Source organism: Drosophila suzukii, chromosome 3 (genome assembly GCF_043229965.1).
Source record: "Drosophila suzukii chromosome 3, CBGP_Dsuzu_IsoJpt1.0, whole genome shotgun sequence".
Taxonomy (NCBI): Eukaryota; Metazoa; Arthropoda; class Insecta; order Diptera; family Drosophilidae; genus Drosophila; species Drosophila suzukii.
In genome coordinates this window covers 21,846,635-21,874,583 of record NC_092082.1, presented here as the reverse complement: position 1 = coordinate 21,874,583, position 27,949 = coordinate 21,846,635, and the positions used below count along the sequence as shown (strand labels likewise).

At 40.2% G+C, this 27,949-nt stretch overlaps 3 protein-coding genes across 5 annotated transcripts; 2 read left to right on the top strand and 1 right to left on the bottom strand.

The window, feature by feature from the left end:
• Window positions 1-1,365: 1,365 nt before the first annotated feature.
• comm2 lies at window positions 1,366-3,568 on the bottom strand. Its single transcript, XM_036815469.3, has 2 exons — window positions 2,907-3,568; window positions 1,366-2,212 (listed from the first exon to the last, which is right to left on the bottom strand). Exons 1-2 carry the CDS (start codon window positions 3,364-3,366, stop codon window positions 1,668-1,670), a joined length of 1,005 nt encoding a protein of 334 aa, XP_036671364.3. The 5' UTR covers window positions 3,367-3,568; the 3' UTR covers window positions 1,366-1,667.
• A 17,022-nt stretch (window positions 3,569-20,590) lies between these two features.
• On the top strand, window positions 20,591-22,788 carry LOC139352150 (uncharacterized). Of its 2 annotated transcripts, none has more exons than XM_070996254.1 (6): window positions 20,591-21,579; window positions 21,711-21,855; window positions 21,917-22,048; window positions 22,128-22,283; window positions 22,337-22,571; window positions 22,628-22,788. In XM_070996254.1, exons 1-6 carry the CDS (start codon window positions 21,554-21,556, stop codon window positions 22,714-22,716), a joined length of 783 nt encoding a protein of 260 aa, XP_070852355.1. In that variant the 5' UTR covers window positions 20,591-21,553; the 3' UTR covers window positions 22,717-22,788. The 2 variants fall into 2 exon arrangements, with proteins under 2 accessions (XP_070852355.1, XP_065720797.2); XM_065864725.2 differs by having other exon boundaries at window positions 20,592-21,657.
• A 120-nt stretch (window positions 22,789-22,908) lies between these two features.
• Window positions 22,909-26,166, top strand: LOC108007541 (uncharacterized). Of its 2 annotated transcripts, none has more exons than XM_017071231.4 (6): window positions 22,909-23,172; window positions 23,228-23,372; window positions 23,433-23,564; window positions 23,987-24,142; window positions 24,193-24,442; window positions 24,507-26,165. In XM_017071231.4, the coding sequence occupies exons 1-6, from the start codon at window positions 23,048-23,050 to the stop codon at window positions 25,586-25,588; spliced, it is 1,890 nt and encodes a 629-aa protein (XP_016926720.4). In that variant the 5' UTR covers window positions 22,909-23,047; the 3' UTR covers window positions 25,589-26,165. The 2 variants fall into 2 exon arrangements, with proteins under 2 accessions (XP_016926720.4, XP_016926723.4); XM_017071234.4 differs by having other exon boundaries at window positions 23,041-23,172; window positions 23,233-23,372; window positions 24,507-26,166.
• Window positions 26,167-27,949: the final 1,783 nt, after the last annotated feature.

Genomic DNA, 27,949 nt, shown 5'->3' with positions numbered 1-27,949 from the left:
GCGGTCTCCGGCTAAATATTCATAGGTTCTAGACATGAGGCTAAGTTAGTTAGGCGTCTCTCATAGGGGGATATGTCATAAACTGTCAAATAAACTAAGAGCGATCGTAAATCTCGACTGCATTTGCAATTAATAATTATTGCTTTGCATAGGCGGCTCGCAGGTGAAGTGGGTTCCCACCGATATGCAAATGCCACCGCAAGAGGTTCTTCCCCCGAACTTGGACCATTTCGTACCACTCCGATCAGCGATCACCGATCAGCGATCAGCGATCACCAATCACGGATTGCAAATCACGGATCGTGAGATAAATAACTTTTACTGCGCTCGCATAAATGCAATTTATTCGCACCCTCACATGTGGATTTCTAGTTAGTTGTCGGTGATTTGTTTACCCATTCAAATGGGTATAATAATAATGAAGCACGGAAACGGCAACTGGCATTGCAACCGGCAATCTATAAATACAACAATAACGATAATAATAATAATGATAATAAAAAATCACATGGCGGCAAAGAGCGACAAATCCGTTGCCCTGTGAGATAAATTTCCATAGAATTCATTCCATTTGTTAATGTCGATTGCCGGTTGGTTCAGATTGCAGATAGCGCAATGATAGTAAGTTAGTTGCAGTCGTTTGTTCACGTTAATCGGACCCTATCTCAGCTGATGGAATGCGGGACTGTGGAGACAGTAAGGTATAGCTGGGAGAATTTTTCGAAAGCATTTCCTCTATAAGATAGAGCGAGGCCCAAGACCTACCACAATCCGTACTGCCTTCGGACCTGGCCACGTTTTCCGGCACGGGGTTAACTGGGAGTCACGTCCACAGACCCAGCATCGATGCTAGGAAAACACTGTTTGAGATCATTTATTATGTCTAAGTCTATTGTCTCCGCCAGCGATTTGCATACCTATACATGGATTTACTAGCTTATCAATGCGAAATTACAATTGCACAAATGCATTGTGCACAACTGCTGGCAGTGGCAGTCGAATAAGCTATCACGTCCTTAGCTCAATGTCAAATCGAACTGTCTCTATCTGTCTATCTATCTATCTACGGCAACTATCTCAATCTGCCGGATTGTTGGGTTGTTCGATTGCTGGGTTGTTGTGCTCCGGCATTTGCTTCAGACCGAAGCTCGGAGCTATTTATAAAGCTCAGCGGAGCGGGGAATCCCCGCATGGCAAAGGATTTGTTCGCCATCTGTTCCTGGCGTCAATCAAATCAGCTGCTGCAGCATCAATGAATCAATTTGAATGTCAACTGATTGATGGGAAAATAATAATCAAAGGGGCTGACAGATGGAGAGCTGCCATACGGTACTCCTTCCTCCGCAGATAATTAAGCCATTGGTATTTAAATTGTTAGGTATTTTGTGTATAATTTATTATTAATTAGTTGGTGGCCTACTTAAGTCTAGTAACAATATGCATCTTCGCGTTTCCATAAGTACTGGATACAGAGTCATTAAGTACAATCTGGCGAAACTAACTAGCTAACACATTTAGTAGCGAGTAGTATGTTTAGTAACGTCTTTTTGATAATCACAGCGCTTAGTTTAATTACATAAAGTATGTCTTTCCAGCATGAATATGAAGGTATCACAGAGCTCAGTTGCGTGGATTGGTATCCGCATGGGCATCCATTTGAGGTGGCACTACCGCTTGACGTCGTCTTTCACCTGGCTGTCTTTCGACTTCGATTTCTTTTTCTCGTCGACGGTTTTGTAGGAGCTGCCGAATACCTCCGCATAACTGGGCACAATTGGCATCATCACAAAGTTTGGCTTAATCGCCTCGCACGTGGGCGATGTTGCTGATGTTACTGTTGCTGGTGTTGCTGTTGCTGTTGCTGGTGTTGCTGTTGCTGGTAGCAGCGGCATTGTGGCCTCACAAAACGAAGGTGCCTGCGGTGTGGCCACATTCTCAGCTGCCGAGGCTGGAGGTGCTGATGTTGCAACTCCTGGATGCTGCAGCTCCTGGCCGCTCCTCTCCTGCTTATTGAACACATTAAACACACTCGGGTAGACAATCAGGCAGGAGGACTGGGGCGACTTCTGCAGCAGCTCCAGAGCCGCCTCGTAGCTGGGCAATCCAGATACCAGGGTGTACTCCGGCACCGGATCCTCCGCATCCGGACGCAGTTTCAACGCCTCTATATCCACAACGGTGCACTGCGTCGAGCCATTGGCATTGTTGTGATCTGCAAAACAAAGAACAATAATTGTTTATTAGTATTTGCATTCGTTGCAAATGGAGTGGAAGGGGCTGACTGAGATTAATAAAGACCTCGACCCAGTTGCAATATTACAATATTTTCTGCTCGCATTTGTTTTCCCTTATTTGCTGGCTTTCATTGCCAGTAACTTTTTTAAATATTTTCTCTTCACTGCATTCTTTTCATAATTGCCTTGGCACCGCTTTCGCATTAAACATGAGGTAAACGAATTTCTCTGAAATTTTTGCAGCACTTTCTGAATTATTTTTCGTTGCCAATGTGCTAATTTTTTCAAGGCTTTGTGTCCATTTTAGCGGCATCACGAAGTATAGAAATTTGGAGTTCTTAAACCTTGCGAGAGGTAACGAAACACTTTGGCTTTACGACCCGAAAATGCCTAGACATAATAATACGAATCATTAGAGATGTGGAAGCACTTAAGACGGAATAAAACACGAAAAGATTTCCACTGTTAATGGAGTATTTCCCTGATGACGGTCGAAGTCAGGTCACCTAATTTCGACTATAAAAAACACTTTATAATGGCTCTAAATTTTAACTTGTTTTTGTGACGTACATTGTGAGTACTTTTTGGCAGTACCGACTAATCAAAACACTCGATAAGATTTTAATCTACAATGAGGTCAACAATTTCCCATTTCAAATGCGGAATACTTACAATTGCGTTTCCAGGTTCGGAACTGGTGGTACAGGAAGCAGGAGCAGATGCAGAAGACCATCGAGATGAGGATCAGGGTGAAGACGATGCCGATCCAGACCTCGTTCATGAATTTGTCGTACTCCAACTGCTGCTGCAACTGGCCCACACTGCTGCTGTCCAGAACCACCCGGTTGGCCAGATCGAAATCCATTATCTCTTCGCTGGTGGAGTTCCTCGGATAGTTAATTTCGTGTAGCTGGTGTTGATGCTTCAGTTGGATGGAGCTGAGGATCTGTTGGCCAATCTGTTTCAGGAAATCACTGCCCGAAATGGCATCCAAAGTGGTGATCGTAGGCGTGGAGGCTTCGGGAGAATTCCTCCCGCTGTTCAGAATCTTCTGGGCGGCTGGACCGGCGTAATGGTCGAAATGCAAATCGTGCGAGAGCTCGTAGTTTAATGCGCGCGGCAGGCTCTCCATGGTTTACTTTTATATTGGTCGGCAGGCGCGTAATCTCTATCTCTATCTTTTCCTTGTATCTGTGTCTCCGGTGCGGCACACTTTCACTGTTTCGATGGCGGTATCGGTGTCTGTATCTCGTGGATCGTTCTTAATCTGCGGTTTCTTTTAACGAACGCACACGTCCGTCGACGTCTGAGTCCACAAACAAACTGATTTGAGCGGCCGATCCGATCGAGCGGTCAACCCGAGCAGCTCTACGAGTTTAACTCCGTTCCACTCAAGAGAGAACCGGAGAGCACATCCGAATCCAGATCTACCTGGCCAACATCTCGATCACTCCTCTCTTTCTACTCATTTGCCGCTCGGTTACGCATCGCCGAGAACGTTCTCTCGCCGTGAAACGATCTTGTATCTTGTAATTCCAATTCCCGGAGCGCGTCTTTGTGCTCCCATAGAAACAGACAATGCCCTGAAATTATGGGACCATAATTGGCGTTACAAAGCGGCGCACATGTTGCTCAAGCAGAAGAGAGGGAAGAGGAAGAGGGAGAAGAATCGGGATAGGGATAGGGATCGGGATCGGGACAGGGAGGAGAGTGAGAGAGAGCCTCTAAGCATCGATCTTAATTTCTCCGCCGGCTTCTTCGATTTCGGTTCGTTTTGCAGCCGGGCAAATGACATATCTCCAGTTCCTTGCAGTCGGAGAAAAAACATTAAAATACTTTCAATTAGGAAATTACAAAGTATATTATTTGGTTCTAAAATAATATGACTTTTTTACAGGCCTACAAAATGAGTTAATATTACTTTAATAAGTACCGAATATATTTGTATTTGAATGTTAAAAATGTTAAAAGCAATGATATACATTATGTTCTTTCTTGAGAACCATATTTATCTTTTAAAGAATTTCAGTTCATCTTGGCTATAACATTTTCAAAAGAAATTAAATTAGTATGGGACTGTCAATTAGATTAGCCATTATTGTCAGAGCAAGCGTAATATTTACTCTGTGTACCAAAAAAAATAGGCTTCAGTGATCATTTAAAAAAAAATGTGTCAAACAAAACTATACTGACAATTTTGTTTTTAGAAAATTAAAAACTGTTTGGATTCATTCCGTATATGATAAATATTCTAATATACTAAAATAGTTTGTATTTATTGTTTAGCTATTCTAGAAATATTTATCCTTAATTTATGAAACATCTTTCCTCTGGGTGTACAGTGCAGTTCTTTTCCTCCACATTGCCCAAGGTGGAAAAGAAATTATTGCTGTAGGATAATGTGTTTGTGGGACTGTTGTTGCCATGTTGTTGTTTTTGTGCCCAAAGGGGCCCGAGACTTCTCTGGTTCCTCTTCAATTTTTTTTATTTTTTCCTTGGTTTGGTGGAGTTTTAAATTACAGCTACGTGCAGATATCTTATTTCGGGCAGCAATTTTGTGGGCGATGCGATGATCACCTGGCTTTGGGTTGATCACTTTTTGGCGATAGCAGCAGGTAGGGTTAGTTCTTACATCTTGGGAATGGAACCGGGAATGGGAATGGGGATTGGCACCGAGGATCGAATAGATACAACAGTTGTCCATTTACGGGATTGATGTGTGTGTAATTGGAGGATTCGTGGAAGTGAAGGGGATGCTGACGGGGGATTATCCCTGCAATCAAAGAGGCCCAGAGCAGGGTATGACATAATCTTGCGTAAAAATGGAGATGGCAACGGGATTACCTCATAGATGTTGTCAACGGAAGATCTTTAATATTTTAAGGTATTGTGTAGATAAGAAATATTTAAAAAACCACTGTCTGAGAAAAGTAACGAGAAGTAGTTCTATGCATTATGGAACGAATTTCCCACCACGCCTTAGCTTTACACATTGATAGAACCCCGTTGATGGTAAAATAATTTTCAAATTATTTCCCCAGACCCATAACAGACCAATAAATCAACTAAAATTCTATAGCCATCCCCTAATAATTAACTATAAAGAGCCCCCTCCGAAATGAGTTGCCATTTCCCATTACGATGCCCCCGTCGATAAAAATCACATAAATACAAGCACTCAAAACAAGCCGGATAAGATCAGCACCCGCTCGAAGATGGAGGAGAAATTGCTTTTCAACAAGACAGCGTCTAAGATAAATCTCGTTGCGATTCACAAAGGGTTGCCTATAGTCTCGGGACTCTGGATTCCTGATGAGCTCATCGAAGAGCGGCCAGAAATGAGCATTCCTTATCGCGATCGGCTAATCTCGCCGAGGAAATGAATCAGCGGAGGCTGGGGAGATTAGCAAAATGCCGGAGGTTGTCAGTGGGACGATGACGTCTTTTCAGTACACCCAGAGGCCGGGGGAATTAGGCGGGTATTCTTCTCCGGTTAGTGCGGCTAACCCATATGGGCGAAGACATTCCATGCCAATCCTATTCTCATTCCCATTCCCTAGCATTCTAGATGCCCGCCCATCTATGCCAGGTATGCAGTTCTTTTGCAATCAACTGTCACGGACCGTGAGAAGAGACAATGGCAATTTAATTAAGCAGGCTAAGGCCCGCCTTGGGTTTTCTTGGGCCTTAACCTATTCTCGGGGTAGTTCGGTAGCTTCTGCCCTGAAAGACGGCGTACATGTATCTGGGTTCCTTCACATTGTGGTCTTGTCTTCGCGCCGCTTTCTTTTTCTTTCTTTGCACGTCGGCTTAGTTGACCGACTTGGGCCAAGTAGCTTTAATTTAAGACCCTAATGAGCCATTTAGGCATTCTGGGCTTTGTGTCTTCAATGCCGACTACTGTGTGTCTCCCTGCCCGCGAACAAAAGTTAAATTAATGAGTCCACGGCCAGTTGGTGTCTTTAGTTTTTGGTCTTCGGTCTTTGGTTTTTGGGGGCCTCTTTTTCGAATGCGGGTGATGCTCAGATGCTCTGATGCAGATAAAGCTGCTTAATTTTTCACTGACTCCGAGATCGGGGTCTCTGCGCTGCTTTGCATAATGCAGCCCCGCCACCGAGCTACAATTTTTACATAGTTTATTAATTTTTCGGATTTCGGCTTAGGTATCCTCACTCCCCACCGCCCTTTGTCGCCTGACAACCGCTTCTGACACTAATAAATCGGCTTAAATTTGATCTTGAGCGGTGTATTTTGATTCCCCGTCCTAGCTGAGGGCACCTTGTATCTCAGGGGCTCCGTGTGTGCATTATTGATGATGGGGACTGACCTTAGCTAGAAGCCGGCCCCAAAGAATCCACCGATCGGGCCCCTGAGTTATGTTCGGCCTCATAATCGGCTTGCTGGTAGTGATTTAAATGGACTGGCTTTAATTATATAGGAAATTCTGTGACGGCGATTACATTGACTGGAGTCATTGGGTTAAATGTGTCGTACCGGCATGGTCTTTATGTTTCCTATTTTCTTATTTTTAGTAGCACTTTTATACGTCATTACTATTCGTGCTGTAAATACTATATTTAATCTGAAGGTGCTTTTCTTTATCAGCCAGACATTTGTGTCGCAAAAATACATACTCGCTCTATAGTTGTTTACAGCCGTATTAAAAAAAGATTTGAATTTTCATGGCAATAAATGGGGTAATTAATTCCTCAAAAATATTTACTGATTGTAATTATAAAAATAATCAAAAACGAACTTGAAAAGTTTTCAAATGAACTTGAAAGTTCAAGCCAATGACCCTTAAAAGTGTATATAATTTTATATATTCATAGATAATGCAAATACTTGACTTTAATTCTAAGACGTATTATAGTAAGGAAAGTCAGCATCTTCCTCTTAAAAGAGATAATTTATTCATAATAAATATTTACTGATAGCAGTTATAAAAATAAACAAAATCGAACTTGAAAAGTTTTCAAATGAACTTGAAAGTTCAAGCCAGTGACCCTTAAAGTGTATATAATTTTAAATATTCATAGATAATGCAAATACTAGATTTTAATTCTAAGAAGTACTATATTAAGGGAAGTCATAGCATCTTCCTCTTAATACATTCGATTTTAATTGGAAACCTTTTTCTGGGGGCAGTTGAGATGGCAATTAGCATCTCAGCAGCACCAACATAAGAATTAAACCCCTTGTTATACGACACCCACTTCCTTCCAGTTCTAATTGAGCTGTAAATTCAACACTAGATTTTTGGCACACATCTCCAAATCAAACTGATTTCCATATAATTACAGGGCACAATGCCGTTTCTCACATTTGCTCTAATTGAACGATCAGGAGAAGTATCATTGGACGAATCAGTCTCGCAGTCGATTCCCTGAATCCCAGAATCCCGAATCCGGAGTTTCAGAACCCTGAGCCACCCGTGGGCAGGGGCCATAAAGTCATGACATCCTGCCGGGCAACTAGAAGCACTTGTCCTGCCTTCTCCACTCCGACTTTTTCTCACCCTGCCCGGGGCGCATTTTCTGGATACGTATCTTGTGCCTTTTTTCCGAAGCTCAGCAAGACGCAATGCGACCAACTGAGCTGTGACGGAGCGAAAGTCATGGCAGGAGTGAATACTATGTATGAAAGTACCAGAGTGCCTGGCCAGGTAATTGCTGCAGTTGTCGGGGGGCACTGATGTGAAACATTTGTCATATGGACCGAAACCGAGAGACGTGCCGCTGCCATGGGAAAGTCAGTTCGCAGTTCCCTAATCTGTGATATAGGTCATGCAACCCTCAAGGTTCCGAGTAGGTACCGTCTCCATTCCAACTCCAACTCTGGACTGCGCATTGTCTTTGGTCCCTTTGTGTTTGTTATGGATTCGTAGAAATTACGCGTGAGCATGCCAGCCATCCTTTTCATATTCTTATGTCGAGGCAAGTAGCTCGGGCCTATTATGTTCTGTTTCCGAAGACAACAAGTGCAGCGCTGAGTGCGCCTTTTATTCCAGGGACAATTAAAAACGCAGTTGTGCATAGAGCTAGCAGAATAGCTAGAAGTCTGGCTCAAGTTTAGCCAAGCCAAACCAAACCCACCTCCAGTGCACAGAACCATCTTGTAGGCACCCACCCATTCAATGTCAATGAACCGCAGTTGTAATGTTTATACGCCCATCACAGTTAAAGATACGGATACAGCTATATGTGCACTGAGCAAAAATAGGTACAGAGCGATATTCTTGTATAAAAAGCAATGCTTATGTAGGGGGTTACATTATATACTTAAGTCTTAGACATATGTCAAGAAAAAGTTAGAAATAAAATACTTTTATTTTCAGAATAGTTGATCTTTTTTTTGATTTGATTAGAGGTTAAAGTTTTTGTTGTAAGGTGTTTTTTTAAGGCCATTATTTTGAACTAGAACTTCTGGCTGGACAACTCTAGGTCTATGTATTTTAATACTAGTGTTTTTATTTATCATAATATCAAACCATTCATATGGCAAGATCAATGAAATCCTATTTCTAAAGTTCTTAATTTTTTCTCCGCCTGCAGCTATAGAGACAGATAGAAGCACTCGGAATGGAGCACTCCAAAGTTGTCCACCTTCCGACGCTGTCGTTGCTTGGATTTTTACTTTATTTGTTTATGGTTTTACCGTCTGATTATCTTGGGCGCGTTTTAGCCCCAAGTTCGTTGCGCTTGGCCAGACTTCCTCCTCACACTCCCCCTCTACGATACCATCCCATACCATCCGTTCAGTACTTATGATGTTATTTCATTTTATTGTCGCCGTCTTTGGAACCTTTCCCCATCACCGGCTGTCAAAGTTTCGGTTTTCTGTTGGTTTATCGCTCCAAAGGTTTTCTATACAACAATTGATTGAACATTATTAGCACTCAAGCATAAATTTGTTCGACATTCTCGACAGGGTTAACTGCTTCAGTCCATTAGGTGGGGGAAAACCCAGAAGTTACAAATCTGATGAATAGATAGATACTTCTTTGACCTCCTTGTAGAAAAATGAACAGTCTTCAATAATTTGTTAAAAAATATAAATGAAGAAACTCATAAATCAAACTAGTATTGAATAAAACACAACCAAGTAGTTAGAAAATCGTAAACTGCAAATGAAAAAATTGCGCAGCACACAATCAGGTAAATATACAGCTTTCAAAACTTTATGCGCTAATAAAAACTACCTATAAACTATTTTACAATGCAGTTCAATACACTTTAATTCATTAATATACGTCTTAATTTGCAGCTACTGTAACTAATCAAAGCTCTTTAGAGTACTTTTCACTTCTGGATAGAACGCGGAATCTGGTAATTTCAGTTTAATATTCCCTGATCAACTTTATTAATTATCCTCTGTGATTTATCGATCGCTTTCGCTGACAGCAACAAGTTGTTGATGCTCGAGATCTGTAATTAAATCAGACTAGTTCTGAAGTCTAGAAAACGATCGTTCCGTGTAACACCATGTTGCACACTAGATCCGCAGATTATAGGAACATTCCGGGTGGGTTCGAAATCACACAAATCATTGGGGGAGTTTCATGAAACAATAACTCAACGTTTGAGTGGCATTCTCACTTTAGTACGTAATCGTATAATAATGTAAACATTTTGCAGTCATTTTTTAAAAGGTGTTTAACTGTAATTCACAGCCGCGATCCCAGGGAATTGAACTTTAATTAATCAGCTGCAGTTTGTGGCCAGTCATTGAACCCGATTGATACAAACGAGTTGCCCGCCCAGTTTCGCACGTGTTTAAGATTTCATTGCATTAACATACCGAACTTGGCTAATAAACCACAAGATCATCAAATCCGGCACAGCAAGCGTAAATGGAATTCTTTTATTCAGAAAGCTGTTGTGGTCACAGTGTGGGATCGCTTAATAGACCCATAGACCCATAGACCCATAGACCCATAGACCTCTAACATCGATGGGAGACTTTCAATTAACCTTAATTTCGCACTTGGCGCCCAGCCGATTTTCTCTTCCGATTTTCACTTAAGCCTCGATTCTTTTGACCCCAATTGGTTTCGTCAGACCATCGGAATCGATCAATACACAAATTTTATATTATTGATTATCGTGTTGGTCATGCTCACAAGGTGTTGGGAAACACTGGGTTGCTTTCCCGCAGCCCGAACTTCTTTATTTCCCTTATCGGAGCACTCTTATCAAATGATATGCAAGGTGCTGGCTGGATTGATGTGCTTGGGCAATTCATCAATGCACTCTCTCTGTGCTTCGGTTTTGGTATGTGGGCTCCCCAACTTTGGGCTTGTAGCCCTTGTCATTATTGACATTACAAATGTTATTGATTGTTGTCCGCTGGGTGTCGTTGGGTTTCTTGGGTTTGGTTTTCATTTGCGCCTCACGAAATTGAAAGTACATGTTAATTATTTCCACACACGGCCAACAATCACCTGCATTCAGGGGTACCTCAGATCCATTTCCATTGATAAGCGCATTAGTTTTCGAGTGTCACCGAAAGAAACAAAAACATTTCCCTCCTCACTGATTTTCGTGTCAATCAGGGCCAGAAAAAGAGTTCAGTTTCCAATTTTTCCGTGTTGACGTTTCTTTTTTCCATTCTTTTACTTTTTTTTGCCTTGTCAACGTTGCATGCAAACAAGAAATGGGGCTTTGAGTTGGGGGAGTTTTTAGACCGGCGACAGTAGCGTTACAAGGCATTTGAGTTTCAGGTCTGCCGGTTTAGCAATTCTTGGAAGTGTCACTCTCGCTGCATTCTTTAAGTTTTTTTTTTGGCGCAGGCACCTTTCCATGTTTTTTGAGATTCACTTGTTTCCCCTTTCCTTTGATTTCGATAAATCGGTTATTGGGGCGTTTGAAAGGCCTCGAAAGGTCTGTTAGTCTGTCAAAGGCAGCTGAGTGATGCGGCCAAAAGGATCCAACAATCGGGCTGAGTGCTGCGTTCATTAGCCGAGTAAAGTGAAAGTCAATTATGATTCCTAGAGTGATTCAAGATTTCATGAATGAGTTCAAATAAGCAAGATAACAAATAAAGTTGGGGAAAACTTTTTTTTTTACCTTTTTGATGATAGAAACAGTGATCAATAAAGTGAGTTAAGAAAATAGATAAAACACAAATAAATAAAGAACCTAGAAATCTTTTCAGTGTATATAAAAATATTCCTTAATACTGTATTCATAAGTGTTTTCCACAGTTAAAGTAAATGATTTAATTGTTCTAATTGTGCGGCTCTTTAAAGCAAATTAACTGGATTTAAAAGTTAATTGTTCTTTCCACTTTTTGTAAGCCGCAAATGTGTTATATCTCACCTGCTTTAAATATTTGCTTAAGGCTATTTTGCTAGACTAAAATTAAGTCGCTATACATTTTCCAATATCTTATTAAACGTTCCCCACTTGTAGTTAAACATCGGCTACAGTAAAAGCAATTAAGATAAGATAATCCCCCATCATTCCGCACTATTTGCATTCGTAATGGGATTTGCACACCCTTCTCAACCCGAGCTCAGCATTTTCCCCCCGGCTCTTAGCCCCTCTCCTTTTCTGCCACTTTTCACACGCTCATCTGCGAATGTTCCAATTAGACACCATACTCTATATAGTATATTACTATTTAGCCGGCAGTCGTCTCACACCCACGCTAAAAATTAATTGCATGCTACCTTTTACACGCGCACCTGATGGAAATTTATACACGGATTGCCGCTGGCGCTTTTCGCTCAAAACTAAAGCGAAGACTGGGTCGCGCTTATTTAAAGTCCAATCTGCAACAATTCAATTAAGCCAATAACTAAACCAATTTGTAATGCGCTTCAGCTTTTTAGCTACAGCAACGAATTGCGATCACGACGGAGATGCACTGAAAGAAAGGCATGAAAATATAAGTATATCATTTGTTCTTAGGATATTATTAAAACCAATAACATTTATAGATCATAACCATATAAAATTAATTTTTAAAAGTATTAATATTATTTTATAATGTCAACCAATAATAGATTCTTTTTTAACTGTACACTTTAAGAAATGGAATAGCAACATGGGATTGTTATGTTATGTTGGTATGTTAACTCTGGTATATAATTTTGATATCCATAAACCAATTTCCCTTCATTTTTCCCACTGCGTGATGGTGATGAGGGAAATCCACGACTTGGTGGAAAGGAAATGGAAAAAGGCCAAAGACAAAGCCTTGGCAAGGCAGTGGGTCCAAATCCAATTAAACTAGTGACAACGACACTGCATCCACTAAAAAGGGCAAGTAGGCAAGTAGGCAAGTGGGTGGCATTGGGGGGAAGCCTGAGGGGCTTTTGGGGGCGGTGGGAACTGCGAGCTGGCATAAAAATTGAATAAAGCGCAATTTCAACTGGACGACGGCGGAGCAATGTGGCCATGTTGCTGCCACCTGCTGTCTGCTTTACATTTGCAAAAAATACAGCACGACGAGAACCCGACTTCAAAGCAATTGCGACATAATTAAGTTGACAACAACAGATGCAACAAAAGCAGCAACAGCAACGGCAAAAGCAAAGCAAAAGCAAAAGCATTGGCAATGGCAAAAGCAACAGTGGCAGCGACACCAGCGAGCGATTGACACCAGTGACCCAGTTACTTGGCTCGGTGGAAACGGCTAGAGAAAAACTGGACGAACTGCGAATGCACAGACTGCACTGGGGAACAAACCTAATTGGATTGGTACTTTCAGAAATAATAAAAAGGTCCATACTCCTACATTACCAAACTAAATTAAATTTATATTGTTTTATTTTTAAAAATAATCTTATGATCAACAATCATAGTAAGAAATATTATTATTATATTATAAGATATCTTTTATTTGAATATTTCATAGATAATTCTGATACCAACTTGAGATTCAATAATTAACACATTTTATTGACAAACCATATAAGAACAACTCAGAGGCTTAAGATATTTTTACCAAATTATGTAAGTTTTCATCATCATATATTTTAAATCCCATGAAATAGAATCTAAAAATTTAAAAAGTTCCTAAATTTGTATGATATCGAAATATATTCTTAAATATGGTGAGACTGTTTATACGCTTTTTACATATTTCATTACATTTACCCACGCTTGGTAGTCCTTAATAAATTATTTACTTTTGTTTTATAGTGTAGATTTGGGCCTGGTTAAGACACAGCCGCGTGACGTCGTCGCAGCCGTAGTTTAAAATTGAAAATTAAAATTGTTAGACAGCGTGTCGCGCTGTCGCCTGTCAGTGGCATTTGTTGGAGCGAATACCCTGCGGTGATATACACTCCACCGAAACGGACGAGGAGTGACTTGGACATGGTCTTGGGTCAAAGGAACGGGGAGGATGGGCTACTTGTACATAGTACGCTATAAAAGTCGGACTGAGTCGGGATTAGCTCAACAGTTTGATGGGGCTAAGAAAGTAAAACAACAAAGAAAGTCCGCAAAGAAAGGCTGCTTTAGAGACTCTTTGAAGACTTACAGGTAGTTTAATGTCAGCGAAAGGTTTAAGGGGTAATAAACTATCCATTTCTAAGTGATGTACTTACATATTGTAATGAAACAGTAATGTAATTAAGCTCATTTAGGATTTTACTGTATGTTCTTAAATAACATGGTGAGATGCTTCCATTAAGAAATTCAAGAGGCTAAGAAAATGGCAATGGTTGCCTTTATTACTTACGGTTTTGCATGAAAAATATAGATTACCGTTTCTTATTTTAAAAATGTATAGATTATTTTAATATAAAATCCCCTGTTCTAGTTGTTATATTGAAATTATGTATATATTATATTTGGAGAATCCATTACAGCATGTCAAACCCTAAAGTTTCAGGGTTCCTAAGTACTGGAATCAATTCAAATGTTTGTGGGGCTAGTTTTATTTAATTACTTAATCCCCGAAAATGCCGAAACTTTCTTAAATTTACCTCGTGTGACCCTCAACCTCGCTCCCACTATTTTGCAGCGCCTCGAAAAATTCAGCAGACCCAAACTAAACACTTAAGCCACACACTCTTTTATTTGGTCGCAGTTTTAACGGGTTCCACCAGCTGGCCGACTGGCTGGTCTGGATGGCTGGAAGCCGGCTGTCTGGCTCTGAGCCTGGTTTGTTTTCGTTCGGCAGTGCCACCCCGAACACCACCCCCTGCGATTTTCACACCGCCATTGTCACCAGCTCTATGGCAACGTCAGACGGCGCTTTTAATGTTTGTTCAGCTCCAACGACAAAATCCAATTAAAGAAATTATGTTTACATATAAAAATGCATAAAACGAAAAGAAGGCAGCAAAACCTGGCCACATTTGTGGCAAATTGTTATTAAAAAGCTTAGCAAACAAACTGTTAGACAGCTCAGAGAAAGGCACTTGAAACATTCACGCCTCAACCGCAAGTCCGCAGTTTTAGTTTTCCTTTAATTTTTTTAATTTTAAGAGCCAAGTGGTTTGGCAGGGTTCTGTAGTGATTGTTTTCTTTAGGGAAGCGACTGCTAAAAGGAGGAACAACAAGCGAGTAATGCCACAATCCACACATGCTTCACTCGAGAGGTTTTCAACAAATTTCCTGGCATAATTCCTACGAAAGCAAGCAACAACAAAAAAGATACACTCGTTTTTTTGAGATACCAGATACTATTTAGTGGCCATTGGCATCATATTGTATAAGAAGGAAGGAAGAAGGAAGTGGGAGAAGGTTGCCGGGGATCCTTTATGAAAACAAATTGCTCGAATTTCAGGGCACTCGCATTGGGTCTTAAGGATACATGTGGGAGTGTGGACTTAAGTGCATTTCGGTATGGATTACACGTGAGCCAGAAGGATATTGCGCTCTATGTGGGACAAGATACAAATTTGTCGGACTAATAAGGAAGTTGTTGTGCTCAACTGTTTTTTGGGATATGCAGCCGCTGGGAATTCCCCATGGCAACCGACACTTTAACTAACTAGATAATATTATTATCTTGGCAGTGATTCAGACTGAGTGTCGAAGAAGATTCTGTAAACTTTGCTTTATCATGAATGACGAAATTCGGTTATCTTAGAAATGATTTTCTGTTATAATTTAAGGTTTGTGATTCACAGGAAGATAAATACCTGAAAAAGGCTAATTTCATCTAAATACATAAGATACTGTGATGAATGGGTATTTTTTTTAGGTGTGATGAAATCATTGTTATGTCAGACTGCTTTATGGTTTAAGAATGCTGCCAATTAAATGAAACCTAATATAATGGAAAATTAAAATATTCCCTAACCCTTCATGATTTTTGATAAATTAATTATTTGAATAAATGATAAAATATTTGTAATTATCCATTCTCATTTTTCTTCAATTTTAGGTGTAATGAAGTCATTATTATTTCAGACTGCTTTGAGGTGTTTAAAAAGGCTGTCCATTAAATGAAACCTAATATAATGAAAATTATAAATGTTTCCTAACCTTTTATGATTTTCAATAAACTAATTATTTGATTAAATGTTAAAATATTTGTAATTATCCTTTGCCTTCCATCTGCCTCATTTTGTTTGAAATTTGACCTAAGGATATACACATCAAAATAATCAAAAACTAAATACTAATACACCAATACTATAAACCATTTTTAGTCGTGATTTTTATTATATAGTTTATACTTTATAAATTTGAAATATTTGTAATAACAAACTCTCATCTGTCTATCACCTGCCACAATTTGTTTTCAATTTGACCCTTGGATCTCGACATAAATTGTATCTCTAATTACGAATCGCCCTACGATGACCTAAGTGCAGAGGGCACAGACCATTTTCAATTTAACTGCCCCACAAAAAATCTCAAAAAAAGACATAAATCTAATTTGGCCCTGTGCATTTGCTTCTTTTATGGCGCCGGACCATTTGAAACTCGGGCAGCGAATGGCGATGCTGATGATGATGATGATGATGGGCTATCTAAGCGCTCCAAATCCATTTACCCACCTGGGCACCAAATGGGTGTGAGAATGGCCGAAAAACGAACCCGAAATGGCCAAAGTTGAAAGGGAGTCAATGGCAACAATAAAACGAGAAACGCGAAATTTCCCAGCGCCGCACGAAAATTATTTTATGATGCTTTTAAACTAATTTTCTGGAAAAACAACGTGAAAACGGATTTTCTTTTTGCCGTCGCTGCCGCTGTCGGGGAAAACTGTTGACTGAGGACGCGTGGGCACGTAAAAATTTTATTTTATTTGCCATCGCTGCGAGCACATTTTGAAGTGGAACGCGTGGCGGTCGCGAGTTGTGAATTCAGAATTCGGAACTCAGAACTCGAGATGCAGGTAACAGGTGAGTCCTGGCCTTCCTTTCGCGCACTCCCCATAGTTTGCAGTCACGAACTAGTCATAAAATTAGAGCAGAGGCCTTCGAGCCACCTCCTGGCATCTCGAAGGACTGCGAATGGCAATTTACTTTTGCTTTCGCAATTACACCGAAGACACTTTCCGTTTTGTCCCGTATCTCGAGGCCATCAATCTAAATTACGGCATAAAATTTTCAGCCTAAGCCGGACTTTTGTGAAATAATAAAAATATTTTATGCTCGGCGACAAATTGATTTATCTGACAGCCTAATCAACTTTGGGGGATTTTGATAGATTTGTGCGGCAATTTATGAATGAGACAAAGTCGCAGCTGGAACTGGGACTGAGAGTGAGCAGTTTTTATACAATTCCATGGAAGGAAGTTTGGGCCAAATTGACATGTTCTGCCCAATAATGAAGCGATCAGGGGCCAAAACCTCATCCTGCTTCTTTGGCACTCGGCCTATTCATAAATCCCCTTTTCCTGGCGATTTGTCAGCACCAGACATGCGACATTGACAATGTCTGTTCAGTATCTCTATCTTTTGCCTGGGCCAAGGACAAAGCACTTGCGAGGCGCTGCAGGTAGGCTTATACCTCGTTATTGTCAATCTATCTTCCAGTATCTGCCAGTATCTCCCACTACTCCTTCCCTGAACCCAAATCTGAATCTGAGTCCGAGTCCACAGCCTTGGCCTTTGTTAGCCGCCTGCTCTTTTTGCCATCTCCTGTTTGTTTTTGCAATTGACAGTCGCTCGGAGGCGAAGGCCGTAAGCGTGAGCATAATTATGGTTTTCAATTTATTCCAGGAATCCCATCGCACACACTGCTCTGCCAGGCGCAGAGGTTTCCCTGGAATCCGACCTGCTGTTAGCCTTTTAGGAGGAGTTCCTAATTGAAAGTGTCATAAATTAAGAATGAACTTCAAGTCAAGTTGAGTTGGCTGCTGTTTGTCCCACTCTAGGAAAATTTATGGAAACTCTGAAGGCCTCTGGAGCACTCCAAAATGTACCTTTCATATTTACATTTGGTTAATTAAACTAGGGTTAATGTTAAATATTTTAATAATATTTTATTTAATAAAATATTTTTACTATAGGTAATCACTGATCACAATACAATAAATATTCTTTTGAAAAACTATGTGATCTCCAAAAAATATGTCCAAACTATGAGCAATAATACTATTTCTAAAAAAGCTTAGTCATCAGGAGAATATTTTTACAATTATAAATTGCTATAAGGAGCTGATATTGTTATGCTTTATCTGGGTGAACCTTTTAATCCGCACTTCTATCTAATTCAACAACTCATTCCCTATTCAACACCGTTTCCTAAGCAAACACAGCAGCAATTTCCCATATTATTTATTTACTTTTAAGTAGTCACTCTAAATGCATTCATAATATCCTGCCTACCCCAAAAAAAACTCAATCATCATGCTCTAAAAAGAATATCCTGCCATAGGAAGACAAACAACTAGAGGAACTCAATCATAAATCAAGGGCTACAAGTATTGTTAATTTTCGATACATTTTTCTTTTTGGTTGGGGAAGCCTGTGAAGTGTTTATTGGAAAAAATGTGCTTCCTCACGGTTGTTTTTAGGATAAATATGCCAGGAGGAAATATGATAGCCTATAACTTCGCTGGCGGGACAGCTGGGCGAATGGAGTATCCTTTGGGCTTCCAGAAAGTGCATTTTTTGTAGAGTATTTGGAGCAGTGTGATTAATGACCCAAGTCGGAGCACTCACCTTTCCACAGCCGTTTCCCAGCCATTCCACAGAGTCCTCGACTGTTTACGACTCTAATCTTGTTTCTGTGTAAAACCAAAACGTGACTCCACCGTTGACCCCACGGATCTTAAGTTAATGTCTGAGTCACCGCTTACCAAGAATCGTTCCCGCATGCCCCAATAAAGTATAACCATACCAACCTACCGCCCATTATTTCCCGTTGCCAATACGTTGGGAATGGAAAATCGAAAACGCACAGTACGAGTATTTTCACATTTTCACCTGAGCAAACGAAAGAATGAGGCGAAGTGGAAGAACGTGTTCGGGCAATAAATATCAATTAGCTAAGATAAAGATACTAAAGCGAGCCACAAGTCCACGAATCGGGAAAATAAAACTAATTGCAGCTAGCCGGTGGTCCGAAGAAGACTATCTATCTGGCCAGACTTTGACTGGAAAGGAAGTCGTAAAATTGATAAAGGCGCTGGACCAAGGAAAAACACTCCACTCCGATTATGCGAGTGTCACAAAAGTGCCAGGTCACGTTCGAGTCTGCGGCAAAAGTGAGTCACAAACAGAAACACCGACTCCGGACTTTGGATGGAGTCCCGAGAATTTTCCGGAGCTCATCTTTTTATCAGCCAGCCAGCGATAAGCTGCTACAAATTTCGATGACGCAAGTGGAAAATGGAAATGGAAAGGAAAGTAGGGGTACCCCTTCCCTGGGTGATTTTCCGGGCGGTAGTCCGTAGTCGCTCCCTCTAATTTGCTCCTCATTTTGTTTGATGATGTGACGACACATGATTCGCCGCCTCTTTGAACTTGGCCTGCGGCCTTTTATCTGGTATTCTGGATGCTGTATTCTCGGTTCCCTGAGAAGTTATCTCCGGACCCGGTGTGGTCCTTATCTCCGGCGTGTGCTGCTGCTAATGAGCGTCTGCTAGTGTTTGCTTTTGGCTTAAATCAACAGCAAGTTAGCCGCACTGTTCTTTGCTTTATACTAGTGGGGATAAGGCCTCTTGCTTATCGCTATATAAACCTATCCCTGACCTAAGTCAGCGGTATTTCCTCATACATACACATATGTTGAAGTGGGCTTTATGAGTGGAATAATCTGACAGCGACCCAGTTTGATAGGAACTAACATGCGACTAATCTACAGAATCGAAAGGGTTCCGATTGCCCTGACTATTTGTTTGTTTAGGTGTAACTAATCCGCAGTACGATAGCCGGAATGCAGGAAAAAGTATACTGTTTTGGTCATATATTTCGGTAAGCTAGTACTTCAATTAAAGCTTTTCCCTAGAGAGTTTTATAGTGGGCTCAAAGTTATGATACTTCAATTTTTTTCAAGATTATTATTTGTAATAGAACTTATATAAATTTAAGGAATGAGTAGTTTCCTTCTTAAAAACCACAAATCTTGTTACTTAAAATGTATTGCCTTAAATTTATAATATATTTATTACTTATAAGCCTGAAGAAATAAATTAAATTAAGTATTTTTAATAGAACAAAAGTTTATATTTATTTTACCTGTGCTAAGATGACCGATTAATATTTTTAGGAGTTATTTGTTTCTGTAAAAAATACCTTTATGGTTACATTGTAAGCTTGGTCGAAAAATGTCACAGAAATGGTTCAAACCGTTGGCAATAATTTTAGCAATGCACTTGCCAAACCAAATTGAATTAGAGGCACCGGCGAATTCATGCATTTTACAGCCAAAATCATAAACAGAACCGAATGCTACTTAAAATTTCATTACGCGCACTTAAGTGGTGTGATTTTCGGCACACCCTTTTCAGGGAACCCCTTATCCATCGAAAACCCCAACAACCAGTGTTGCAAAGCTCGTAAAATCCCCACTAGCTGCAGTAGCTGGCGAAACCGCCGCAGCGGTGACACATTCACATCCACATCCTCGTCCACATCCACATCCGCGTCCGCATCCACATCCACTGCAATGCAGTTGGCGAAATGTCATCAGCGCCTGGATTTTATGGCGACGGCAAAGGAGAATGTATCTAAGCTGCAGTCTTGTTTCTGGTCCTGGTTTTCCTGGCCCTGTCCCTGTTTTCTGGCTCCTAAATTCGGCTAGAGCGTAAAACTTTTATGGCTGCCGCAGCGCCTTCCTCGTCGTCGTAAATAAATTTCTGGCCGTAATTAATTTTGCATGCCAGTCAGCTAGTCGAGCTTCCCGGCGACAGTTAGCTGCTTCTCAAGTCACTTTTTCGGCGAGTTGAGCTCACGAAACGCACTCGGCTGCTGATTGGGAATGCCACACGCCATTAAGGCCGTTTTGATATGCCAAATGTGTCGCTTAATGATTTTTATTCCCCATTGCTCATACGCACCGTGTGACGCGGCAGGGCTTAGTATGCAAATTGTATCTTTTTGTGTGTTTGGCCAGTGACGCACACGAATCAGTCTCAGCCGAATCTGTCAGAATGTCAGTCAGTCAGCCAGGCAGCAAAGTTGAGTTTGCAGTGCAGTCAGCTCATTAGTGAGTCTGTTTGCCATTGTGGCTCTTGTCTGGCTGCTCTAGCATTATTTATCTGGCATTTTTAACACTTGCCGTTGACAGTCGCTTTGGCATATTCTGCGCTATTTTCTCCGCTGGCAGCACCAAAAAAAAATAAAACCTAAAGTCAGGCTAACAAGTGCAAATTTGTTTGCTGCATCGAGCTGAGCACAAATTTCTCAACCTTGGCTCTCCGTGCTCGCCTTGTTTGCCCCCCGTTAATTTTTGTTGATTTTACGCGTTAGCCGCTTGGCCGCCCCACCGTGTGTTTACTGTAGCTACAGCATTTGTATCGGGGCCAGGTCGCAGCTGTGTGTGAACGGAGCAAGTTAGTTGACACAATGATAGGGCAAACTGTATCTCTGAGACACTCAGAGGCTGTTCCCTTACATCTGAGCAAATTGAACTGCCCGAGGTCAACAGAAATTGCTGCATATTTGGGAATACTATGTTATAATTGACAGAATGACAGAACAAACACAGTCCCAGAAATGCACAGCTCTGCCTACAATAATAGTTGGATTTTCCAGCATTAAGATATGCATTTTAAACTATTTCAAGGCAATTTTAGCATTGAATTATTTAAAATTTGTATCTAAATGATAAAAGTAACCTCTCAAAGATCCATCAAGAAAATATTACTAAATTTCCTATAATATTCACATTACTTTTGAGACAACTTTAATCGATAAATCCCCAGTTAAAGGTGGTATTTTGGGACTTTAAGAAATGGACACTCGACGCAGATGGAAAAGGTTTGGTCGCCGAACTTACGCAACCTTTGCGATCTTTTTGGCAATAGCTTTAGGTCAATGGATTATTGTCTGCTTGGTGTGGGTACTTTATAAGCAAACGAATTTGTAAGTCTCCTAATATTTTCCCGCAGGGAAAGCGGTCGTAAGATATTCCGTGATTTAGAGATAGTTTGCTCGGCCACCTTTGCTCTAGCCGGCATACTTTTCACCATGTTTGCCTTCAACCAAAATGTTCGCAGCCACAGGATTTACAAATGGATTGTGGCTTGTCTGACAGTGAGTTAATTGGCTTTTATGAAGATATATTTAAGGTTTCTATCAAAAATGTATCCTTGAGGTGGAACTGGAAACACTTTCGATGTTCGTGCTTGTAGCTCGAACTTGGATTCCAGACATGTTAGCCTTCTACTTCATCTGCGTACTTGGAATAGTCGTAGTCCTGGTCATTGGCTGTCATCTATCGTTCACGGTATTAAAATTACATTAATATTACTATTAAATTGTATTCAAAAATAAGATTTATAAGTAATCCCCTGAACTATTACCAGATGGATTTGACCCAGTTCATAGCTCCTATTTTTATAATGAGCTTTATGTTGGTCATATTCTCCGCGTATTTCCTGATGACACATATCTTTTTGCCAGACATTAAGGACTATGCCTATATGTTCTTCGAGATTTTACTAACCCTTGTAATGTTATCGGTGAGCTTAAATAATCATCGTAACCTTTGTAATATTTATTAAAGATCTTTAAGCTGACCATGCTGCATGCTCAAACCATTAGTGGAGATCGGCATGTCCAGATGAGCATGGATGACTTCATCTTGGCCGCTTTGCTGCTGTTTCATGAATTTCTAGTAATATACGCCCTGACTTTCTACTGGCAAATCAACTATAACTACTTCACATCCTCTGACTTCTTCTGGATGTCGACAAGTACAAAAGATACGCATGGAACAACCGCCATGAATCGAGATTATGAAGACTATGGTAAAGGGAATTGTTGAATTTAATTTAGACAACTTTTTTCTAAGGCTAAATTACAGATGATAAACCAAATGAAGAGGAATGGAAAATTACTAATATGACAAACTATGATTGGGCTGCAGACGATTGGGAAATCAGCAGAAAGTGATTTCAATCACAATTTGCAAAACATTCTCTAATCAAAAAACTTAAGACTACCAAAATTTACAACTAATCAGGAGATCACGTAAGTGTTAAGTCAAGTGATTACATTAAAAATAATAGAATAATAAAACAATAAAGTAAAAAACTCCTGACTATTTCAGTTATAGAAAATAATTTAAAAAAAAATGTTTACAATCACATTAGTTTTGCGGCTCCTTTTAAAATTGTTGTCCATATTATACACAAACTCCACAATTTCTTTCTAGCCATTGGTGGTCCTGGACAAATTTGCAGTCTTAGTTACCAACTCGAGACACTTTAACCCATGAGTTACGATGTATGTATCGGATGAGCATCGTTTTTATCGAAGGGCGCGAAGAAAGTTTTCATTTAAAACCTATGGCTTGTTGTTTCTGTGGCTCATTTTGGCCCTGATCCAGTGGATGGTAATCGCTCTAATGTAAGTATAAATATTTAAAACTCTTACATTTTAAATTGAATACAAATTATATCAGAGAAGATGCAAGGACAACTTTCCGGAGCTTGTACTACATCTGTTTTGTGACCTTTACGCTGGCCGTAGTTATATTCGCCATCTTCATATTTGTGGAGAAGGTGCGTTTTATGAAAGGTCTGAACTTTGTCATGGCTTTGGTTATTGTAAGTATCAAAAAGTAGAATTTGTAGTACATTTCATTTTTGTTGTCAACCTCATTTCAGGTGGAACTTCAGATCATATCCACATTTGCTCTAGTCGCCATTAGTTGGTGGGCAGATGTTCTTACCTTTTTTGCAGTGGCCGTAATATTAGTAGCAATATTCCTCATAATAGGAATATTTCTACCAGCAAAAGTAAAAACAAGAGAGAACGCTATAGTCTATGCCATCGACTATCAGATACCCGTTACTCAGCTAAGTGCGAGGGTGATAGAGCTTTATAATTAGCAAAGATGGACAAAATCCCATAAAAATTTGTCAAAAATATGTTTAATGTTAAAATGTTAGTCCTAGACGGGGGTTTTTTTAGCACTATGGGCGTTTGCGCTGCGCAAAAAGCTCAAGAATCTACATGCCAAATCCCAAATTGCTAGCTTTTATAGTTTCCGAGATCCCAGCGTTCATACGGACGACTTGGCTAGTGATCCTGATCAAAAATATACACACTTTATAGGGTTCCGATTCGGAATCTAGTATACCCTTTTACTTTTCGAGTAACGGGTATAATTATTAATGCTCTAATAGTATTTTCATTAACTATAATATAAATATTTTAGATGGATCTCACCCTAGATATTGCGGTTCTATTTATAATCGCATTCATTTTTCTGATTGTCGCCAGCTTTGTGCTACTATTCGAACTGCTTGTCTGGAGAGCAGCTCCGTACGCCTATTTAGTGGTAGAACTATCTGTAACCCTAACGATTCTTGTGGTAAGTATTATCTTAATTTTGTAAGAATTGATTTAAAATGTATGCCCCAGTTCATAATGTACCATGCCCAAACAATCAATGGAAACCGATTTGCGGAAATGCGTCTGAATGACTTTTACCTGGGATCTCTGATATTGTTCCACGACTTTCTCATCATTTTCTGGCTGACATTCTACTGGCAGGTCTTTTACAGACTCATTACGCCTGATTCCTGGATAGTAACATCCACCCCGAATAACTATAACCATACTCCTAGTTATTTCGACGGCCTATATAATAGGCATACGCATACGCAATATGGTGACAAATATTTATTAGTACATATAGTACAACTCTTGATAACCATATATTTGATTTTATGTAGATTCTACAACTGAACCATCCTGGACGGATCCTGAACCCACTTTGTCATACGGTCCGCCACCATATAGAAGCCCCACAGAAAGATACCCTTTCGATAGACGAAGGCCTGGTAATAGAGATTTTGCTATAGATTGGACATTTTATAACCTAAGACCAAAAAACGGATTTCGGACCAGAGGAAGGTCCCGAACTAGAGGTCCAGAACAAAACGATCACGTGGATCGTAAACATGATGAGTGGGACCCTGAATATATTACACAAGGTGCAAATAGAGATGTACCATTTGATGATCGCTTTGACGAAAACTCAAGACATCGCCCTGGAGAGCCAGAAGATTTACCACCCAATGAGGATATTGGACCGAGGATGGAGGAAGCTGATGAGGATGTGCCCTTTGATGTTCCCTTTGACGACAGTTCAATATATAGCCCTGGAGAGTCTTCTGAAAAGCAACATCCAACACTTATAGATGATGTTGAACCAAGGATAAAGGACGGTGATGCTGAGGGAAAATCGGCAGCTGGCCACGGTAATCCAACTTTCGACTTTCCCTTGGCAGACTACCAACCAAATGATTTTCCTTCAATGGATACTACAAAGGAAGTTTATCAGTCTAAGGGCTCTCCAAATATATATATAGTTCCCAAGGCACCACCAATCGGGAAACATGAATATCTGTCAAGTGCTGAGAACCCTTATTTACTGAGTAATGATCCTCTAAGCAATATTCAAGAACGAGAAAATCTCAAAATTTTTACTCGTCCTGCAATAGTATTCAATCTAGACTCTCCACTAAATGAGTTTACAGAAAGTGAATTTAAGGATGACAATGTTAACTTTCAAGGCGACGAAATGAAGGGACAAGGATTTTCATCAAGAAGGCCATATTTTAATTCCGAAAACGCACCTCCTTGGGAAGAATTGAGCAAAGATGAAATAATAAAACTATCAAGGAAGCAGGTTCCGTATCAAACAAATCAGGATCGTTGGGTAGAACCAATAATTACAAAACAGCCTTATCCAATAAACCTTCCAGACTACGAGAAATTTGTAATGAATGGCAGTGCGAGCATATTGATATAAGCTTTTAAAGCCGTAGACAATATATGAATTATTTTCCCCTATAAATTTAATCCGATTTGCCGATTGTCGTCAGAGTCATTAGGCATTTAATTGCACTCATTTAGGAGGGCAACACATCTTATTCAACCGCATGTGCGACAGGTGACAAACAAATTAATGTCTCCGAGATTTATGGTCCGCCCACAAAATGGGGCAAACAAGAGTCGACCGAAAAGTCAAGCCAAAACAACCTGTTCAATGAACTCTGCCGAAGGAAAAAATCAGAAAAACCGTTTAACAAATTACGGCCAAAACACGTGCAGTCACCATAAAAACGTACCGTACCAGAAACTCAGATACTCCCACCGTACAGTAGTAACTCATCGCACACAACACATTTACTCGCATGTATGAATGCCGACCGCATATCGCTTATCTGTTGGGCAGGCACTCCACCTACCTTTGTCTGATGGAGCTCCTATATGCTCTCTAACCCTGCTGGGGTCAGGTCAACTTTTGTGAATCGTTTGGCCATGCAGGGTATAGCCAGTTCTATAAGGTGGTTGGTTCTTCTCCAGGAATATTTAATGAGCTTTATTTCTTTATTTTACATTTAAAGTTATGTAGCCTTATATTACCAGTCTATAAATTGTTTGAGTTTTGATAAGGTTATCACTTTTTATCAAGTTATTTTTAAGTCTCTTATTTTGGAGTATATTTTACCTTATTCTTAGAACTTAGAAGCATCCAAAAGCGCAAATCTTTAATATACCCTTTTTAGATATACTATTTATAATAGATAAGTATAGATAAGCATATACTATATTTGGTTAATTTGCGTTCAATCTAACCCTTTTTTATCGTGCTTTTATTTATTTTTAGCTGTCAGTACTGTAAGATATTCCCTTACTATTATTCTTTCAATAGAGCACATAGTATTCGGTTTTTCTTACCTGAGCTTTATTCTTTTTGTCTTGGACTGGGTTTTTTGTGCATTTCGGCACATCATGGCGAGAACGCAAAGCACGACCACGACAACAGAGAGCCAGAGCCACAAGTTCTGTGGATGTGCCGTAGCTGCTGGTGTTGATGTCAGTGCCAGTCCTCAGTCCCCAGTCCCCAGACCCCAATCCCCACTCACCGATCCCCGCCCGAACCCAATCCCGTTGGCATTCCCATTCCCATTCGCATTCGGAATCCCCCGCTTTTGCCCAGTTTTGAGGCACAGTCACTCATGACTGCGACCTGAACCAGATACACGATGCACGATAATATAATTTATGGCCCTGTTTGGTGTTTGCAGCTCCTCGCTCACTTCTCCGCTGCGTTATGGAATGTTTGATGTGCCATGCCAGTGCCTCCATCCCCGTCCACATCCTCTCCAGCGTGGACTCGGACTCATCAACAAATCGTACATTTGAATACAAATTGCGGCATTAAAGACGCAGAAGCTTCAGCAAAAGTGTCAGATTTGACATGAAATTATTTATGCTCGCACGAAACTTTAACTCGTGTTTTTAGTGCTGCCTTGTTGGCTGTTAGGTTGAGTTTGCTCCCAAATAAGTTCATCGCCTGAGGAGCTGAAATCCCAGACTGGCAAGCAAAATTTAAAGACTGTTTTTTTCGGTTGATAATATCTTTTCATATATATTTTTGCATATTTAATTTCCTCCTTTTTTCCTTCCCATAGTAGACAATATTTTTTTTTGGTTTCTTGTGAGCTTTAGCTTTAGTTTTAACTCTAGTTAATGTTTCTATGTAATCTTAGTAACTGCAACATTAAGAAACTGTCTGTGTTTGTTAGTTATTGATCAATGATGTCTTCGCTAAGGGGGATTTTGAGTGTTGGAAATGGAAGCGGAATCTTTAAAAGGGAAATTAAATAATGAATGTGAATGCTTACAATTTAAAATTTTAAAAGTGTTCAAGAAAGACCATGGACAATAATTAAACACCTTATAAAACTAATCAATCGCTTTTGGAGATCAAATGGCATTTAAGTATCCGAACATGATGATGATTTTATCATGGGTTTTTGTGTAATCAGATTAATGCCCTCCTCAAACTCTTTAGAGTTAATCCTTTACTTGGCCAAATCCTTGAGTAACACTTAAAAAGGACGTTGAAAAATGCTTTCAGCACCTCACGTTCCTGGGGGATTCTCCTGCAGCAATGCATTTCTGCTGACCTAATCTCGACCAGGCGCATCCAAGTCACGTACATAATTTCAAAACAAAACCAAATCCGAAACCCCAAATGGCTTCTGATATTTGCTCTGGCCAAAGTACGAGTATCTGAGGGATTGGGAAACGTATTCGTGCAATGCCAGCAAGGTCAACAATGGGACTGAAAATCGAGGAACTTTAGTTTTTGGCTTTTGGA

Excerpts from the sequence above, each read along its gene's own strand:
- comm2 (XM_036815469.3), bottom strand. The coding sequence starts at position 3,366 with ATGGAGAGCCTGCCGCGCGCATTAAACTACGAGCTCTCGCACGATTTG. Across the intron at positions 2,213-2,906 it reads CCGAACCTGGAAACGCAATT|ATCACAACAATGCCAATGGC; the intron begins GTAAGTATTCCG and ends TTTGTTTTGCAG.
- LOC139352150 (XM_065864725.2), top strand. The coding sequence starts at position 21,554 with ATGGACACTCGACGCAGATGGAAAAGGTTTGGTCGCCGAACTTACGCA. Across the intron at positions 21,658-21,710 it reads TGGATTATTGTCTGCTTGGT|GGAAAGCGGTCGTAAGATAT; the intron begins GTGGGTACTTTA and ends ATTTTCCCGCAG. Across the intron at positions 22,572-22,627 it reads TCGAGATTATGAAGACTATG|ATGATAAACCAAATGAAGAG; the intron begins GTAAAGGGAATT and ends GCTAAATTACAG.
- LOC108007541 (XM_017071231.4), top strand. The coding sequence starts at position 23,048 with ATGTATGTATCGGATGAGCATCGTTTTTATCGAAGGGCGCGAAGAAAG. Across the intron at positions 23,565-23,986 it reads GAATATTTCTACCAGCAAAA|ATGGATCTCACCCTAGATAT; the intron begins GTAAAAACAAGA and ends TAAATATTTTAG. Across the intron at positions 24,443-24,506 it reads GCATACGCATACGCAATATG|ATTCTACAACTGAACCATCC; the intron begins GTGACAAATATT and ends GATTTTATGTAG.